The sequence below is a fragment of the Pelecanus crispus genome, chromosome 5, assembly GCF_030463565.1.
Source record: "Pelecanus crispus isolate bPelCri1 chromosome 5, bPelCri1.pri, whole genome shotgun sequence".
NCBI lineage: Eukaryota > Metazoa > Chordata > Aves > Pelecaniformes > Pelecanidae > Pelecanus > Pelecanus crispus.
The window spans coordinates 21,352,191-21,370,239 of NC_134647.1; the positions used below are offsets into that span (position 1 = coordinate 21,352,191).

At 37.0% G+C, this 18,049-nt stretch overlaps 1 protein-coding gene across 1 annotated transcript in view; it reads right to left on the reverse strand.

The window, feature by feature from the left end:
* Positions 1 to 18,049, reverse strand: part of COBLL1 (cordon-bleu WH2 repeat protein like 1) — a 50,862-nt gene that overhangs the window by 10,136 nt on the left and 22,677 nt on the right. The window contains exons 5-9 of the mRNA XM_075711081.1: positions 16,450 to 16,488; positions 15,464 to 15,558; positions 15,089 to 15,328; positions 6,357 to 6,501; positions 5,674 to 5,742 (exon numbers count right to left, since the gene is read on the reverse strand). Of these exons, the coding sequence (XP_075567196.1) occupies positions 5,674 to 5,742; positions 6,357 to 6,501; positions 15,089 to 15,328; positions 15,464 to 15,558; positions 16,450 to 16,488 (588 nt within the window). The remainder of the gene's footprint in view (positions 1 to 5,673; positions 5,743 to 6,356; positions 6,502 to 15,088; positions 15,329 to 15,463; positions 15,559 to 16,449; positions 16,489 to 18,049) is intronic.

Here is an 18,049-nt window from a genome sequence, read left to right on the forward strand (position 1 = left end):
TCCCAAATTTCATGGAGGTAGACAGTTTATTTTACTCAGATTTCTTAATACTCCTGTTAGCTCTCCAATGAGGTTTAAAATACACAGTTCCTTTACAGAATAGAATCACAGAATCGTTTAGGTTGGAAAAAACCTTTAAGATCATCCAGTCCAATCACTAACCTAACACTACCAAGTCCACCACTAAAACAATTAAGGGTAGAGTAGCAATTTCATGCCTTCTGGCTTGGTGGCTGGATCATTTATAATGAAAGTAAAAACTAGGAATCATTAAGGTTGGAAAGGATCTCTAAAATCATCGGTCCAACCATCAACCCAACACCACCATGCCCACTAAACCATGTCCCAAAGTGCCACGTCTACCCGTTTTTTGAACACTTCCAGGGATGGTGACTCCACCACCTCTCTGGGCAGCCTGTTCCAATGCTTGGGACCCTTTCCGTGAAGAAATTTTTCCTAATATCCAATCTAAACCTCTCCTGGCACAGCTTGAGCCCATTTTCTCTTGTCCTATCGCTAGCTACCTGGGAGAAGAGACCAACACCCACCTCACTACAACCTCCTTTCAGGTAGTTGTAGAGAGCGATAGGTCTCCCTTCAGCCTCCTCTTCTCCAGGCTAAACAATCCCAGTTCCCAGTTTATATCAGAGTAGGTATGTTAGAGAACTAAAGAGCAAACCAAATCTCAGTTTTGCCCGTGGTTTGAACAAGTTTGCTCACCACTATAAAAAAATTCCCATAATTATCTTAAGTGTATTAAAACATAGTTAAAGGTGTCTTGTGCAGTGCCCCGTGTTACAGCAGAAGTGCACAAAAATAAAGTACATAGAAAAGTGTTAATCCATAAAAATAATTAAGTTTTTAGCTAGAGTATAGTTAAACAAAAAGGTTTAGTTACTGGATTAGGACACACATAAGTCAGTGTACCTGAAGTTAAACTAATAAATCCACCTATTTTGATTTCCAGAGGGACTAACCATCTCTAGCTTCACTTCCCTGCCGGGAATCTCCCTGCAAGATGATGTTTCACATTTTTTCAAATATTTGTTAAGTAGACCATGCAATTAACCTCTTGGCTTTGCAACTTCCATTCTATAACACAAAGAAAATAGTAATTCCATCTCTATAGTCCAATATGGTGCCATGGAAGGCTACTGGCAACAACTGAGCCATAAAAGCAGTGCACTCTGCCTGACCTGACCAGGGTATTCCTGTCAGCTCTGCATGCACCAATACTTGTTAGGTACAGGCTTCGCACCTGAGCAATTCGGTTTCAGACTTTTCTAAGTTGTATCGGAAATTTCCAAGTGTAAACCCAGGCTAACAATGAAAAAATACTGGCTTAAAGCAAGCAATGCTAGAAAGTAGCAGATCCCAGAGTGTGAAAAAATCTTAAATTGACTTTTTTTGTACAGACTGGTATCCTACAATGTTTCCAGTACTTCTCTAGAAGTACACTGTTACAGAAACATAATAGAGGACTGTATATATTGGAGAAAATCTCAGTACAGAACAGAAACTTTGATTTTTCCAATAAGGTCATTAGTTAAGAGTTCAGTAACACCAAAGTTACTCATTCAGTTACAGAGCAACTACAAAACCCAAACATTTTACTATTTTATTCTAGTTTTTTGTATTGCACTCCTGTAATAATGCTTTGTAGTTACACATTAAGCAACGTGATCAACATGTGTCATAATGCTGAATAAAGAGGTGATTTAGATTCCCAGGGAAAGAGGGGCAAGGCTGCAGAGTGGTGCAGGTGAGCTCCTTCCATGTGATTTAAGCACAGGTACATACCAATATGCCACACTGCTATTAAAGGGAGTCCTTAAGAATTTACTATTAGTAAGGGCCTTTTCTTCCTTTCCCCCTGTGCCAAACCCTTTCATCTCCGTCTAGGGAAAAGTCATGCCAGCAGCCTAATACTTTGGGAGATGATTTTAGTGATAGCAGTGTGATTTTATGTGTGAAAGATAAATATATATTTCACAAAGCACAAACAAAGCATAACAGAATGTGGGCAAACATCAAACCTGCTGAGACTATTCTACAGCCCATAACCAGGTCTCAAGAACACTGTCTCCTTCAGCAATGAGAACTACTACGCCATGGGCCTGAGCCATCAATAGCCCCAGGAACAAAGACTAAGACCTTCAGTCTAAATACTCTGTGGAAACCTGAATTATACAACAAAACACAGCCAGGACTTCTGACAAGACAAATAGAAGCATTCTGGAGTTGCTATGGCTTCATGCCCAGCCACTGCCATCATCTCTGTCGCTTTTCCTCTGGAGAGGAGTATAACAAAGGCTGAGTTGTGTCTATACTGATGGGATGGAAACTTAGCTTGGGTTGGTAGGAGACACTGCTGACATTCCTGCTATGTGAAAGCCTTTTGCTGTGCTAGGAACACTTCAAAGCTTTGGAGTGGACTAACCTGACCTACAAACATGTAGGACTAAACAAAACCAACCCTCACACTTTTTCCAAAGTGCTCTACTTCATTTGTTAGCATAATATCAGCCTTGCTTGGAGTTAATTTCAACTTGTGGGTTTTCGTCTGTTACCGGATCTCATTCCAGACCTGGACCACCACTGCTGCAGCAGAATAAAGTCTGAATGCATTTGATACATAAACAACATTTAACAGCCATCCTTCACTTGCAGCATGCAGTTAACTCCCCAGAAGAACAGCACAGATTTTATGACTTGTTTCCAAACCCTCAGTTTAGAGTTTTTATATGCAACATATCGCTAGGAAGTACTTACGGCAATACTGGCTAAATACCATTGCCTTATTGCTTATATACTCTATATGTAAGCACATATATAATATAAATTGCATTTTTGTCTGTGTATAATTTCTGTATGAACATTAGTCATCGAGTTTTAATTAGCCCTAAGAGAACACTGTTAAAACCTACAGGTGACGTTGTGAAGACACACCTGATAAGATGAGTGACATACCAACTGCAAGTCTCCTCTGAGTCAGTACGAATGCTCTCCGCACAACAGAGAATAGGCTGACACTGCTCTGTGAGCCATTATGCTTGCAAGCACCAAAGCCGGAACGCCTGACTACATCATGCAAATCTGCCAGTGTTTTTGCTCTTGACTCTATAGTCCTTAAAAAGCTTCTTAAGAGATACTGTACCCAAGAAGATGATATCAAGGGATTTGTTTGATGAGAAATTATTTAAAAATCTGTATATTTAATTTTTTTTTTAAACAGCATTTCGTCCTCTTCCCTAGAAAAAAAAACACTGCACATTAATTAAGCTTTGGGAAGGGGAACAAAAATCATAATTGAGAAAAAAAAATTGTTGTTTATAATCCCAAATGTTCAAATTATCTCTGAATGTTTATTCTAGTAGATGTATGCCTTCAAACTACTTTTGTCAAGGTACAGTCTGTTTCTACACCATGGGAAAACTGTCATTTCACAACACAAATGTTGCCTATTCCAAATTATATAGCATAGTACCCCTTGATGTACACATGTCTATTAGCTATGCACTGCTTAGATACCAAATAACATTTATTGAACGTTTGCAATGGTTCGTTATAGGGCAGAAGGTAACACTATATTTGCTAAAGTAGCAATGCTTAACAGAACTCCTTTGGGAATGCCAGTCACAGCTGAACAAAAACTCACAATGCTTCCAGAATCCTGACAATCAAAGCAGTATTAATCCAAATGTAAGGAACTACTGACTTCATGTAAAGTTAAATTATGTCCAACTTAGCAATTAAAGAGATATTGAACTATTTTATCTATTTAAAACAATACCCAAATCTGCATAATTTTCAGACTAGGAGTAGGACAAGTGTAATGCAGTTATTTTGCCACAGGCGAATATTGATTCTCACGGCAGGATGGGCTTTGCTAAAGGGACCCTTTATAACTAGGCCTCAGGACAGTTTCAGAGATGCCACCAGAGAGCAGCAGTATCCCATGAGAAAAAGAAAAAATGGCAATGAAGCTGTGCTTTGTAACTTGTTTCTATATTTAAAAAAATGCATTGCTTTAAGTCTTCAGCAAAGGACATTGCATGAAGACATCAGCAGCAGAACTAGAGAATGACAACTGTCACTAACTGCAGAAGTAAATCCCGGGACTCAACACAGACTGTTCTATGCCAAGTGAAGATGACTGCATTTTTTTGATTTCTTTCCATTACAGCTTAAATTAAAATATTTAATTACAAAACTCAAATGCCTCAAGCAGATGTTCCTAAATCAATGGAAAAGCAAAGAAGCCATTTCTATGAAGTTCAGGGCTGTTTCTCTATGCAGCACTCGGACATTACAGTGATGGGAAATGCAGAAATTCTAGCATGGATCTACAATGCTGAGAGAAACAAGCTCAAGAAAACCAAAAAACCCCTTAATTTTAAATCACAGTATGATAACTTTGTTCATCATCTTAGACCCATCCCATGTAGATAAACACAGTTTTCAACACAGAAAATTAAGAACATCAAGAGTCATTCACTCAGAAGTGACTACCCTCCTTCATCTGCCAAAACAGCTAAGAAAAGGAAAGGTTACAGCTTCAACCTCAGACTGCACAGTGTAGGTTCATACTTCCCATTTATTAAGTTACATATTATTTCTATTAAAGGTCTTTTCTGACAATTTACTTAAATTGCCCTAAACACAAACCAAGCCCAGATTTACTGATTACGGATTTCCCCCCCGGCCCTTTGCCAGAGACCTAGGATGGCAGGTGACTTTTTCAATTCTTGTTGTGGTACATTTGTATTTTACCTCTCCAACCAATTTGACTGGCAACCCGAATAAAATAGCTGGAAAATTACTTAAGAGTTCCTGTCAAGTAGCACAGAAACTGAGTGTTTATCCTCATATAATGCCAGTGGCACTCCACATGCTTAGTGTTTATATATATTTCATTCTTAGTGAAATACATTGAAGTGTGATTTTCCCAGACTGCACTGGCATCGATTATTCTAAGTGCTTTTAAAATTTTAGAAGACTCCTAGATGCCATATCTTGTATCTGAACCCTACAGTCTGATGCTTACAGACAACAGTACTTAACAGTACAAACTGCATAAATTAGAAAAGTATTATGTTCAGCAGCTAATGAATTGTATTTTAAACAGCTATACTTTTATGTATCATCTTTTTCCATTGCACCCAACAAATGATTTAATTTAATGTATAAATAACTATTTATGCATACATTTTATATTTCAAAGGTTGTTCAGATGTGAACCAAAAGGCAGGCACAGATTTGCTCTTGCCCCTAGGTTATGCAGGTCAAGGGCAGCACAAAGAGGTGTTCCGAAAACAAGACTGGGCTTTAGCTTTTGAAAGGCTTTTTATGAGGTATACAAAAATCACAGAAGTTCTGGCTTGTTCTTGTCTACAACTTGTGGCGGAGGAGGGAGAACAGGGATAATGTTTAGTTTATTAAATGTAAAGCACAGACACCAATAAAAAATGTATTGTATGTGTTTCTGTAGACAGTAAAACATCTTTATTTTAGAAAGCCATATTTGTACTTCAAAGGAAAAATTAATTGATCTGAAGTGTTAAAATTAGTTCTATGCTTAGGACACATCTATAGTACAGTTATTTATTACTATGAATTATCATAGCTTGCTATGAAGTAGATTTTATCAGTGCATTTGGAAAAAGAACCAACCTGTTTCAGACTGCATTTCAGCGGCTCTTTCTTCCACTTTAGCAGGAGCTGATTCTGTTGACTCTGTTACTGCAAAAAGTCAAGTAACAAGCTTTTTTGTCGCCTCTCAATTTTTGCACCAACAGAAGTTCTAGATAAAATGTTAAACTGTGGTCTTACAGACAGGCAAGTTCTTCAAGAAATGCACCTTCTCTCAAGCAACCAGTGCTCATTGTCAAATTTCCCAGATATTTTAATCTCAACTCTCAAGGTATTTTTGAACCAAAGAGAACTGAATTTTTGTTCAAACAGAAGAATTACAAAAGAACAATACAAAACTTTCTCTAAATTATTCTTCCCAGTTCATTTCCTATTAAACCTTCTCTGATCTAGAGGAGCTAATCTTTTTTCCCCATCCCAAGCTGTCCATGTGATTAACACAAACACAACTGCTATAGTTAACCTAACTATAATTAATTTGGTATTTTCTGCTTTTTTCTGATCTGCATGCCCTAAACCCCGCCTACTTTCTCACACTACATGAGCCAATCTCATAAAGTAGTATTACCGCTCCTTACAATGAAGATGTCTGGCACTCGTATTTTTACTTGAAGTGCTTATCTCATAAGGTGGTATTTCTTTAATGTTTAGCCAAATTGCCATACTTTCTGTTGCCTCCCAATTAAACAGAATAAAAAGATTACCAGTCTCATTACTGCTTTCACTTTGATCTTCTGGTGCTCTAGAGGGTGGTGAGGGTGCTTTGCGCTTCATCCTCCGTAGAGAGGAGTTCACCGAAGCGGTGTCACTGAGCGGCAGAGAACCTTTCCGTACTAATCCCGGAGGGGCCTAAGAAGGGAGGCAAGGGAGGAAAAAGATTATTAGCAATCAAAGAAAACCAGCAAAACAGCTCTAGTAATTATTCTCCAAAAGTATTTATAATATACATTTGGGAAAGAGAGAGTATATACCTATTACCAAACATATTATGTTTCTCATCTTAATTCCTCCGAGGAGTAGTTCTAAAAACAACCCCCCCCCCCCCCCAAAAAAAAAAAAAAAGAAGAATATTTTCTAGAGTAATTGAATATATTCACAGAGGTACAAGATACAGCAGTTTAAAAAAAAAAATCAGTTGTTACATACGGTATAAAAGAGAATTTGAATTCTTTTATGCCTGAAGGCTGTGCTACAAACCCCAGATAATTCTCTTCTAAAAGTAGCTAAAAATCATTGTGGAAAGAAGCTTCAGCTACACCCCACTGCAATGACATGACACAATGTTTCCTTCTCCATTCCTTCAACAGCAATCCTAATTGGCCTGTACACATAATTATTAGGATTTTTTTTTCTCTACTTGAAATATTTGAACTTTTATAGAAATTTTTTGAATGCCAGCTTTCAACACTTATCTTGGAAAGTACAACTGTCTTATAATCATAATACTTACTGAAGTTAAATTGTAATAAGTTGTAGTAGCAATAATTATAATACCTACTGATGTTAAATTGTAATAATGGCCTCATTATTGTAGCAAAAGACAAAAAATGTTCTTAATTCACAAATAATGAAAACCGTTACAAAATGGACAAAGGCTACCTACTGAAGACTTCATAGTTTTATGATATAGCAGTCCAATCAAATTTTAAATTGGTTTTAAAATACATTCTGTGTCTCAAAAAGACAGTGGCTGTAAATTTGCCTACCACTCTTAACTGCAGTTTACCTTATGCTGAAAAAAACTTCCACATCTATTAGAATGATACCGTTCAGGACCCCAGCAATAAAGGAGTGTATTTTGGCATTAGACACAGCTACCTATTTCTGTAGTAATTCTGATCCCTGTCACTTTTCTACTCAACAATATAATATAATCCAGCAGTGACATTCATTTCTTGCTAGAAGGATCCACACAGCAACTGGATTTGGGGTCGTCTTCAGAGAACTTCCCTGTGCTTCAATTAACCCACTTCACAAAGCAGAATATTGAGGAACCGAGATGGCATAAATACACCTACAAATTTTTGTTTCACTGATGATCCTTTCAAAAACATCACTGACAACAGAATTGTTGACCGTGTCAATATCCATGGAATAAGATGCTTATCATTTAGAAAGCTACCACTAAACAAATACACATCCTACAGTAAGGGGGATATTAAAGACCAAAAGCTAGAGTATTTGGTTGCACACAATCAAAACTAAGAAGAAGATTACTCACAAGAGAAAAGATAGTGGCACCAAGATGTCTGTGAAGCAGTGTTTGGCAGCTCCTGTTAGATCTCAACAGAATACCTGAACGAATGAACTGGGACAGTGAAAACCATCCTCTGGGCTACCCTGGGCATATTCAGTCATCCGTTTTGTCCCACCTCGATGTCAGGTATGACAGATCCCTTAGATACTTTACTGCATTGTAAGGAGCAACACTGTCCAAAACATTCACACGATTCTTCTACCTACCACTTCAATGCCAAAGCGAGCAACACAAACCTTTTACAGCAAAGCAGGACTCAGTGTTTTAAGGAGAAAAACCAAAGCACAAGGTGAAATGCTTTTTTAAGAACAGCAGAGGATATGGATGTAGCACTCCTAATTAAAAATACTTGCATGCTTGGATAGTTTTTAAAGAAGTCAGTTTCTAGATTAAAGCATCACACAACAAAAATCACTTTACACTTTCATAGTTTCTTATTCACAGCTCCCAAATAGTTCTACAAGAAAATGAATGAATAGTGTTCAGCATCTGAATTTATGCAGGAGGGGATGTCAAATATAGTATTATTTCCCCAAATGAGTCTTTTTTTACTGTTAAATCATTTTCCTCCTTGCTGTTGGGCAGTTCTGTTTTTCTCTTCTGTTCTGCAGAGAGACACTGTTTCTCTGTTCAATGGTCTGCACCCTCATCTGCTTCGCATAGGCTCCCTCAGCTGACTTGGCTGGCACACAGTTCTGCGCGTACTCGCTCAGCTAAACAGATGTCACCAGAGTTCCCTCCTGCACAGAAAGAGTATGTGTGTAGGGGGGAAATAATGTTCTCAGCGTAAGAGCACAAATGCTACTAGAAGATTTTTATAAGCCTTTTTACTGCCCTTTGCATCCAAAGAAACAAACGATTTGCGAAGAGAGATTTTGAGAAAGTACTAAATGTTCCAGTTAAGGTTCAAGTGTTGAACAGATTTTCTCAGGAATTATTCAACATATGAATATTAAGAGCTTTCAAATCCTAACAAAGGCTGTAATGTGAAAATAGTACTTTAAACAGATGGAAAAAAAAAATAATGTTATTAAGACATATCTGACAAAGTTTTGGAATATACATCTGGGTGTTCATGTGTCATACCAACTGCCAATGATAACCAGTGCTTTATCAGTTACTCTTAAATTAAAAATCGTGTTAGAATCACTAATTAACCGTGCTTGTGCAGAAGCACCAGTGAACTCTGTCATAACTTCCACAACATATGCAGGAGTTCCACTTTTAATACTGTACACCCTCCTCATCCTGGAACAAACAAGGGTGGAAATGAAGCTTTTTAGCCTCAAATAGGTACAGACAAATCTGGCACCAAATCCCACATGACCCCAAGCAGACACTTGCAGAGGCCGGTGCTTCCCAAGTTCCGGCCTCTGTAAGCAGGGGTGGGAAAAAAAAAAAAAAGTACTTGGGAAAGAACATAGTGGTAGTGGAGCATTTCAGAGTGCTGGAAAGCGTACCTCACACCAGCAGTCACTACATATACATTTTCATACCACTAGTACCTACCTCTTTTGCTCCATAGATAACTAGGTTTAACAGAAGATATACAGGCAACCGGGATATCAAAGCACATTGCCAGTCATATTGCTAGTATTTCTTTCTTCCCTTTGTACAAGTATTCAACAAATGTATGTCCAAGGAGTAACAGGAAAAGAAGCTGTATTTGCTCTTACAATGATTAATGCGCTCAATTTCTATTACATAACCTGAGCTTCCCAAAATACGTAAACTTAACCAAAGTACTACAGAGGAAATAATAATCCTCTGACCTATTGGAAAGAAAGGACATACAGAACACATTTGGAGAAACTCAGCTGGTGTTATTCTGTCCAAACACCTGATATTACTGTTCTCTCCTATGATTTATCTACACACCTGCCGGTACAGAAGTAAATACAATAAGGGGACAAGGTTATGCATTTGGTATACTGAAAAGTAGATGCATGCAGTGTTTACCAATTCTGAATGATATCAGAATCATATCAAATGATCTTCATGCAAACTTCAGCAAGAGCAAACAGGTAGGCCTGAGCATTGTCTTCTCCCAGGTAATACTGGCTCTATTCAAGACCTCCCTGATTTCATAGGGCTCCCTGCATCATTGCCCAACTTCTCCTTTAAAGGGCTGACTATCAAGTTTCAGGCAACTAAGCCTCTGGTGTAACTTGTGAAGCATGGAACTCATCCCTCCCAGAAATCTTAAATAAGCTGTTCTATGACAGTAGCTAATAAATCTTTTCAGAAATACTTTATGGTTTAGTTGCTTCCCACCCTTCCCCCATTCTCCCATCTTCACCTTCCCTTTCTTTTCTAAGGGGTAGGCTGGAAATTTCAATTTCTTTAGGAGTTAAGGGTTGTATAAATAAAAGCAAGCTATATTTCTACAGTTGAGAAGTTCTATCCATCATTTAAAACTGTAAATGCTTTGACTAAAAATCTCCACTTAATTGTTCCTACCCAAGCATAGTTTACATATGCTCCTTTACAGTAAATGAAAACAGTGCAAGGAGACAAACGTTCATGGGATAAAGTGAAGATACCGCAGTCTAGTTCTTATAAATAAAGCATTAGGAAGAAAATCAGCAATGGCATTTTGGACATAATCAACTGCTTTTCTTTTAAAAGAAATTCTCTTTTAAAGAAGTGTTATTACTAGAAAATTGCATCCACTTTTATGAAAACTGTGAAGATACACATACTGCATTATACAACAGCACTTCACAAAACCCCTTGAGAGTCCTCTCTACTTGCAAATGTATTTAAACTTGCTAGTTCTAAACATATTTCTGGCAGGAGCCATCTTGCCCAAAATTAGAACTGACAAATAAGTGAAGCATTTCAATATTAGAAACTAATGTGCTCATTTCCAATCTGATTTAACACAGAAATTTGCTGGACAAACATTAACTATTTAAGCTTACTAGTCATCTTCTGAGTCTCATATAGAATGAGAAAATCATGCTTCATAGTAGCTTGTAAAAGCTATCCTTACATCCATTGTACTAATTTCTCCCCAAAAAATAGGAACATATCTCCAAAAACTAATTCTATAATCACCCTGATATTGAGGCAGAAAAAATTCCAATCCCCGTACCAGAATGTAACTGCTCATATAAAGAGAAAGCAGTTTCTTTTTTAAGGGAAAAGAAGTGGAGAAGCTGTAGGAGGTAAACATTAAAACCCTTTTTCATACTGTGAGAAATTGGACTACAATACACTGTGAATCTGAAGAAAGACAACAGTGAGAACACTGTTCCCTTAAAGTTGGCTCATTTCACTGTCGTCTGATGTTACTACTTTGGCATGTTTCTATCAAAACCAGGCAAACAGTTTATCCAGGCAAAACTGACATTTCACTTTGCCTTCCTTGTGGATGTTACAAAAGAGATTTGTCCATAGTAAGGCACATGCAGAAGGTCATCTTGGTCCATAGGAGAAATAAAGTATGTATCCAGTCCGCCAAATAAACTGAAGGGCAGGCTTCAGAACTCAGGCATTTAAAAGCAATACGATTTACAAGGAAATGCTTCTTGTAATGCAAAGGCAGACAAAAAGTAACCCTTAAGGGAAAAAAAAAGAATATCCTAAGTTTTGTAAATTAACTTAATGGGACACTGCAGTAACAGCGAAACTCCCAGACATACTAAATAGCCCAGCAAACACAATCAGCCTGGTGAGCAACCCGAAAAAGACTAAATCCTACCAGCAGGACGCATACTTTCAACAACAGAGAATATGAGACACCAAATTCTTATATATTGCTTACAATGAAATAATTGTGGTCTAGCGTGCCCATTGTACTTGCTGCACTACTGAGAACTGACTTGGATTAAATGAGTATAAATTGGTCAGTTAGGGTTGAGAAAACATTAACGTGCATGATACAGATGATGAAATGCTGTGTAACCATCAAAACTGACTTTATTCTACAATGCTTATATGTTTCATTTCAAATTCTGTATTTAGGATGTCAATTCTTGGAATAAAGACTGATTCTTACTATATATTTAAATAGTGCCCAATTTAATTTATAAAGTTGTAAATCCTGTAAAGGACATTTTTATTTAAATAAAATTAATTTACATTGTCCGTCACCTAGCACCTTATTTTTTTAAGGGAATTGTCCTTTTTTTTTTTTTTTTTACAGTAGTGAAACCAGAAGTCTCAATAGCTGGAGATACCTTTTTGTTTATTTTAGAGACTTCAGTGGAAGCTCTAAGAAACAAGCTTCCAAATCTTCTCCTTGCTAGCATTACTCAAGTAGTGTTTTATCTCACAGAAAAAAACAAGTATTTGTTGGTTTCTGTTAGTGACAAAGCCTTATATTTTTTTCTGTTCTCCTAATTATGTGCATAAAGTTTTGAAAAATCAAGAGTCTGATTCACCCCTGTGAAACAGAAACATCAAAGTTGGAAGGGACCTTTGGAGATCATTCAGGCCAACCTTCTGTTGGAACACAAGGTGTTAGATCAGGTTACTGCAGGAGCCTGTCAAGTCACAGCTTGAAAATTTCCGGTGAGGGAGCTTCTACCACTTCTCTTGAGCAACCTATTCCAATATTCAATTGTTCTCACAGTGACTCATTTTCTTCTTGTATCTGAATGGAATTTCCTCTGAAATTCCTCGATTTTCCTTTCTAAGGAGAATGCGATTAGATCCCATCTGAGCCTTCTTTTCGCTAGAACATTTACATTCTACAACCTTTAAACATCACGGTAGCCCTTCACTGGACTTTTGCCTGGTTTTAAGCTCTATCTTGAACTGCAGGAACCAAATCTGGACATAGTAGCACAGGTGTGGCCTAAAAAGTATTGAGTACACTGGATTCAAGGTGGATCACATAGCCAGACCCCAGCCTGTACTGGTGCTTGGGATTACTCCATTCTAGATAGAGAATTTCACATGCATCCTTTTTAAACCTCATGCAGTTCCAGCCTGTCACTGTCTCCCTGAATGGTAGCTCTTCTGGTGTACCTACCTCTCCACCCAGTTTGGTGTCAACTTCAAGTTTGTTGAGGGTACATTCAATTCCATCATTTAAGTTGTTTATAAAAGATATTTAACAGTATTGGCCATACTACCAACTCCTCAGGAACTCCACCTGACAACCAGTCTGAACACCACCAGTTGAGCTGTTAGCCAGTTTCTGTTCTACCTTGTGGTTCATCTGTCTAGTCCACACCTTACTAGCTTTTCACCAAAAAAATGTTGTGGTAGACTGTGACAAACACCTTGCTAAAATAAAGGTAGAGGACCTCATCCTTCATCCTTGGACTTCTGCTTGCCACTAACTTACAAAGGCCTTTCTTGTTATTCTTGACATCTCCTGTGGCTCCAGGCTTGCCTTTGCATTTCTAACTGCATCTCTGCATGTCTAAGAAGTACCTCTGTATTTCTTTTTGGGAATTGCTCTGTCCCCTTTCCATCCCTTACATGCTTATTTTTGCACTTGAGCTCTCAGTAGCACATTTAAATGGGACTGTTTATTTTGATGCCTACTCCTTTTCCTGCTTAAGGGAATGGACCACTCTTGTGCTGCAGGAAGGCTGTCTCTGAAAATATCTCAGCACTCTTCCAAGGAGCAGCTTTATCCTCCATTAAGTCTCTCATAGGATCCCTCCCAAGCATTCCCTGATCAAGTTGAGCAGTATGTACTATGCAGTCCAAATTCATTCATTAGATGATATTTATTGGAAAGACATATTAAAAAGACAAAATATTTTACACTAATTAATAAAATTCAAAGCACAGAGCAAATATTTGCGCACATTCAAGTCCCAAGCTCTGTATCAGCTGATAAATCACTGTGCAATCAAATCAGAATGAAACAGAAGTCATCTTAAAGAACACATGCCAAAGGCTTCTAAGGGAGCTGCACAGAGTAGTACAAAATAGAATATACACACAAAAATATAACTTAATCTGGATTTCTGTCCTTTATTCATGAGCTATTCAACTTCAGTCAAATCTCTTTGGATGAGTAAGAAATATCAGTACAAAATAATAAATCTAAGCAATTTTGTTGAGTGACAGATCCTAGCCCAGCAGTCATACATTACTGTTAGACATAATAGGATATTAATCATTTAAAGCATGTTGACATTAATAAATTATTTTCAAAAAATTTGAATTCAATTAAAAGACAAACATGATGAGGTAAAAAAAGATCATGACTTTTTTTCCCCCAAAAGTTCCTTTTATTAAAATACAGAAAGAAACCTTTGTCTTCTTCAAATGATAAAGCTTTTCAGCAGGACACAATACACAAATTCAGAACTTCTGTTAAACAGTGCTCTCTTGTGGTTCTGTGCATCAATGAAAGAGTAAATCATTGTATAAAGATAAAGGAAGTCACAGTTTGAAATTTCTTGTCTCTGAGTCTAACACAAAATTGATCCCTCAGACTTGTATTTCATTTAGTTCTGCATTTTATTTTTCTAGCATGCCAATAACCTCATTTATTAAAGACCACGTTTAGATACTGCATTCAAAGCAAAGTAGGAAAAAAAAATTATAATGACAATTTTAGCCTTCATCTTTAATTGGAATTCTCAATTGACAATATGTGCAATACCAGGGTAATACTTAATGCATCAATTCTCCCAAATTCTGCTGGCAGACTTTCTGCATTGCATGGGATATATAAGTTACTTAAATATGTAGCCCACATCTCACAGCTTCAATCAAATACATCCCTATTTGATGAAAATAAACCTTACTTTAACTTGCTGGGACCACAAGAATGTTAAGACTACTTCCCAAGATTTCCACATTTTTCTAGTAATGTAAAGAACAAACCACTCTTTATCACATGCAACTAAAACATTAAAAATTACTGGAAATATGAAAACATCAATTACTAGATATGATAAAGTGAGACAATATTCTCACATTTAAATATATAAACTATTCATCGAAAAGAACAAAAAGGTGCTCACAATACCAACTTATGTAAGAAGCTGGTTTTGCCTTTTCAAAATACAGCAGCTACTTTAGATACAGGATATAAAGTTTAAAAGGAATGCATCTTTCAATTTATGTAGTTACTTTCAAACTAAAATTTTTCAAAGCAAGTACTACACTTTTATTTCAAGCCTCAGCAGATATTAACAGGGTTATCAGGACTATTATGTCTAAACTTTTTGATTTGAGAGAAGTGAAGCAAATGTAACTAACCTGTTCATTCCTATCAAGGCTGTTAGACTTCACAATATCAGATGCCGGTCTGACTTGGGCTTGTGCAAGCTCCTGGGGAGCACTCTGAGAATGTGGCATAGGCGGTAAAGGAGCTCTCCTTTTCTTCGGCATTTCAGATGGCAGAGTGTTGGAATCATACTGCTTGCTAACAGTGTTAGATCTCGTGATAAATGTTGGCCTTGGCTTGCTCATCAATGGAGTTGCTGGGGCACTGGCAGCCTTGGGGTGCGAGGGAAGAAAAAAAAGAAAAAAAAAATCCAAGTTACTTATACTTTATGGAAAACAACCAACAGTATTGATTGCTCAATATGAATATGTTTCTAGAAGTTTTGCTTATAGAAAGTTATATCTTACTTGTTCTCTTTTCTTCTTGCTTCGTTGAAAAAAGCTGAAAAATCCTTTGTTTTCTTTCTCCTTCAGAACATCTAAGTTTTCAGACTGGTAGGAGTCTAAAATAGAAAACAATGGTTCTAGATGTTATTTATTGCACAGATTATTTCTCCTTCATTCTTACTATTTCACTGTCTGTCATAAGCCTCCTGGAAGGATATACAAAACACATCGTAAATCACCTATATTAATAGTTTTTCTAAACACTGCACAATGAACAGGTTTCCTACCATCCATGTTCTTCCTGTCTTTCTCAGAACTCAGAATAGATGAGTTTCAGCTGCTTTTAATACCCCCAGCACTTAACCCAGCCCATCCCACTTGTCATATGTTATGGTTCATACCGTAAAGGCTGTAAAAAGGAAAAAGAGGATCAGCCTCTCCATCTCTCAATTCCTAACAGTTTAAATTCATGGCAAAGTGTGAAGTGGGACAAGACGGGCACAAGCCTGCACATGGTATGACTATGCAGAAAGATCACTGAAACACCCAATAGGTGCTGCACACGTAACTGCATGGCAGTCATAGCAAAGATAGTCAAGTCCGTTCTGGTATCTTGCAGAATTTATCCTCCTTACATTGTCTTATTCATGCAGACAAATTGTAAATCTAAAGGTTGTCTCCTTTTAATTTTGACTAGATTTGACTTTCTTAAAGAAATCCCACTGAATGCAATAAGCAACAGAAATCAGCAAGGACGCTATGGGCTCTTGGTACAAGTATCAATATAAGCATGACTCTAAATTTAATCAATCAATCTAGGTTAAAACTATACAGAAATACTTTATATATAGCTGGGTATATCCACTTCTGTATTATCCTCTTAAATATGCATTTATGATAGGACAGAGATAATTACTCATGTCACAGTTAAGCAGATGTTATAATAGGAGCGGATAGTAATGTCACTCAAGTGCTACAGCTTCACCGCCTATTTCAGTAAATCGTACCTTGCAAAGACGGTAAATTTAAATCAACTGGTGATGTGGCTACAGAAAGACAAAAAGAAAGACAGAAAATGTGAATCTGAATCAAGGATGCAGTTATAAGTTACAAACACAGAAAGCCAAGCTGAGTCTTCAACATTAGGAAAAAGTAACTCAGTACTTTCCTGAAGAAAAAGGATGTGTATCTTTACCACCTAATGTTGTAAGCCATTTAAGAACTTGAGCCTGAAGACATGCAGAACAGACTGGAGTCTTGTAAGTAAGAAGAGAGGGTCCACTTCTATTTCTGAAGGAAAGAGGAAAACTAGCATATAGCATAGTTTGCTCTGTAAGTTTTGGATTGTCAGGCAGTCCAAACTTGGAAAACAAAGAGGAATGTATAATTAAAATACAATCTAAATAAAATAAGATTTTAATTTAAATTCTATTAATTAAAGGTATACCTCACCATTTACTTTCAGAAAGCAAACTGAAAATTCAGAGCTTTGAAGATGTCTGCAAAATTGAAATGCTGAACTACTTTGTGTCAAGAGAACTGAGGTATATCTAAATTTCCTAGCGGGACGCTGCTTTGTAGAAAGTGTATATGCCCTTGTATTCTCTCCTAAGGATTTTTGGCTGTTGATTCAAATGAAGTACACATCATACTGTGCAAAAGGCAGTTCTGCCAGTCTGTAGATAAAAGCAGTAGCCAGACAACAAATAAGACAAAGCACTAGGGGCACATGTAGTCCAAGTAACATATTTAGGCAAGTAAAAATATGTTGTTTTTCAGTGAAGAAGAGAAAGACATTTAATTTTTCTTTTCTCCATGGGAAAACGACGTATTTTCCAAATCTGTCATTCTCCTGTTCTTTACGATAACTGGCCTTTGGGAAGCAACTGAGAGGACTTGAAACTGTAACCACCAAACGATAAGGTTACCGTATTTAGGTAGAAGGGGGGGAAAGACATGAACAGAAAACCCAACAACAATCCCCAAGTTTTAGAGCAGAAAGAAAAACAAGCAAATAGAACAGTGGTCAAGACCAGGAATGAGCCAGTATTACTGTATTCTATATTGAGGTAAAATTTCCCCATGAGAAATGTCTGAAACAGAACAAACTGTACAGAATTTTTAATCGCAATGTAATAAACCCTTCATGAAAAAGACAGGCTTAGAGCTGAAGTTAAAACCAGGCATAGGAGTGTCTGTACAAATATAAGGAAGTTAGTTTGTAGTGCCCCTGTTGGACCATGATTAAAAAGAGAATTATTATTCTTTCACAATCTATAAAATTAGCAAACAGCACTCAAATATACATAAACATCAGAATATTCTAACACTTTTTAAATTTTAAATAATTTAAAAACAAAACTAAATGTCTTTAATGTTTCTGTTCTTTTCAGCTCATCATGATTTTATGTCTTTTCTGTGAGCTAAGGCAAATACAGTGTTGTTGGTCTTTTTGGGGAAGGGGTAGGGGAAAGAAAGGAAGTGGTTGCTTTTAAGCAATGATTTGTACTTAGCCACCTTTGCTGGTACCTAACACTTTGTTAGAAAATGAAACCTTTATATAGCACTTCTCAAACATAAGTACAGGTCAACTTGCCCCAGTTTCAA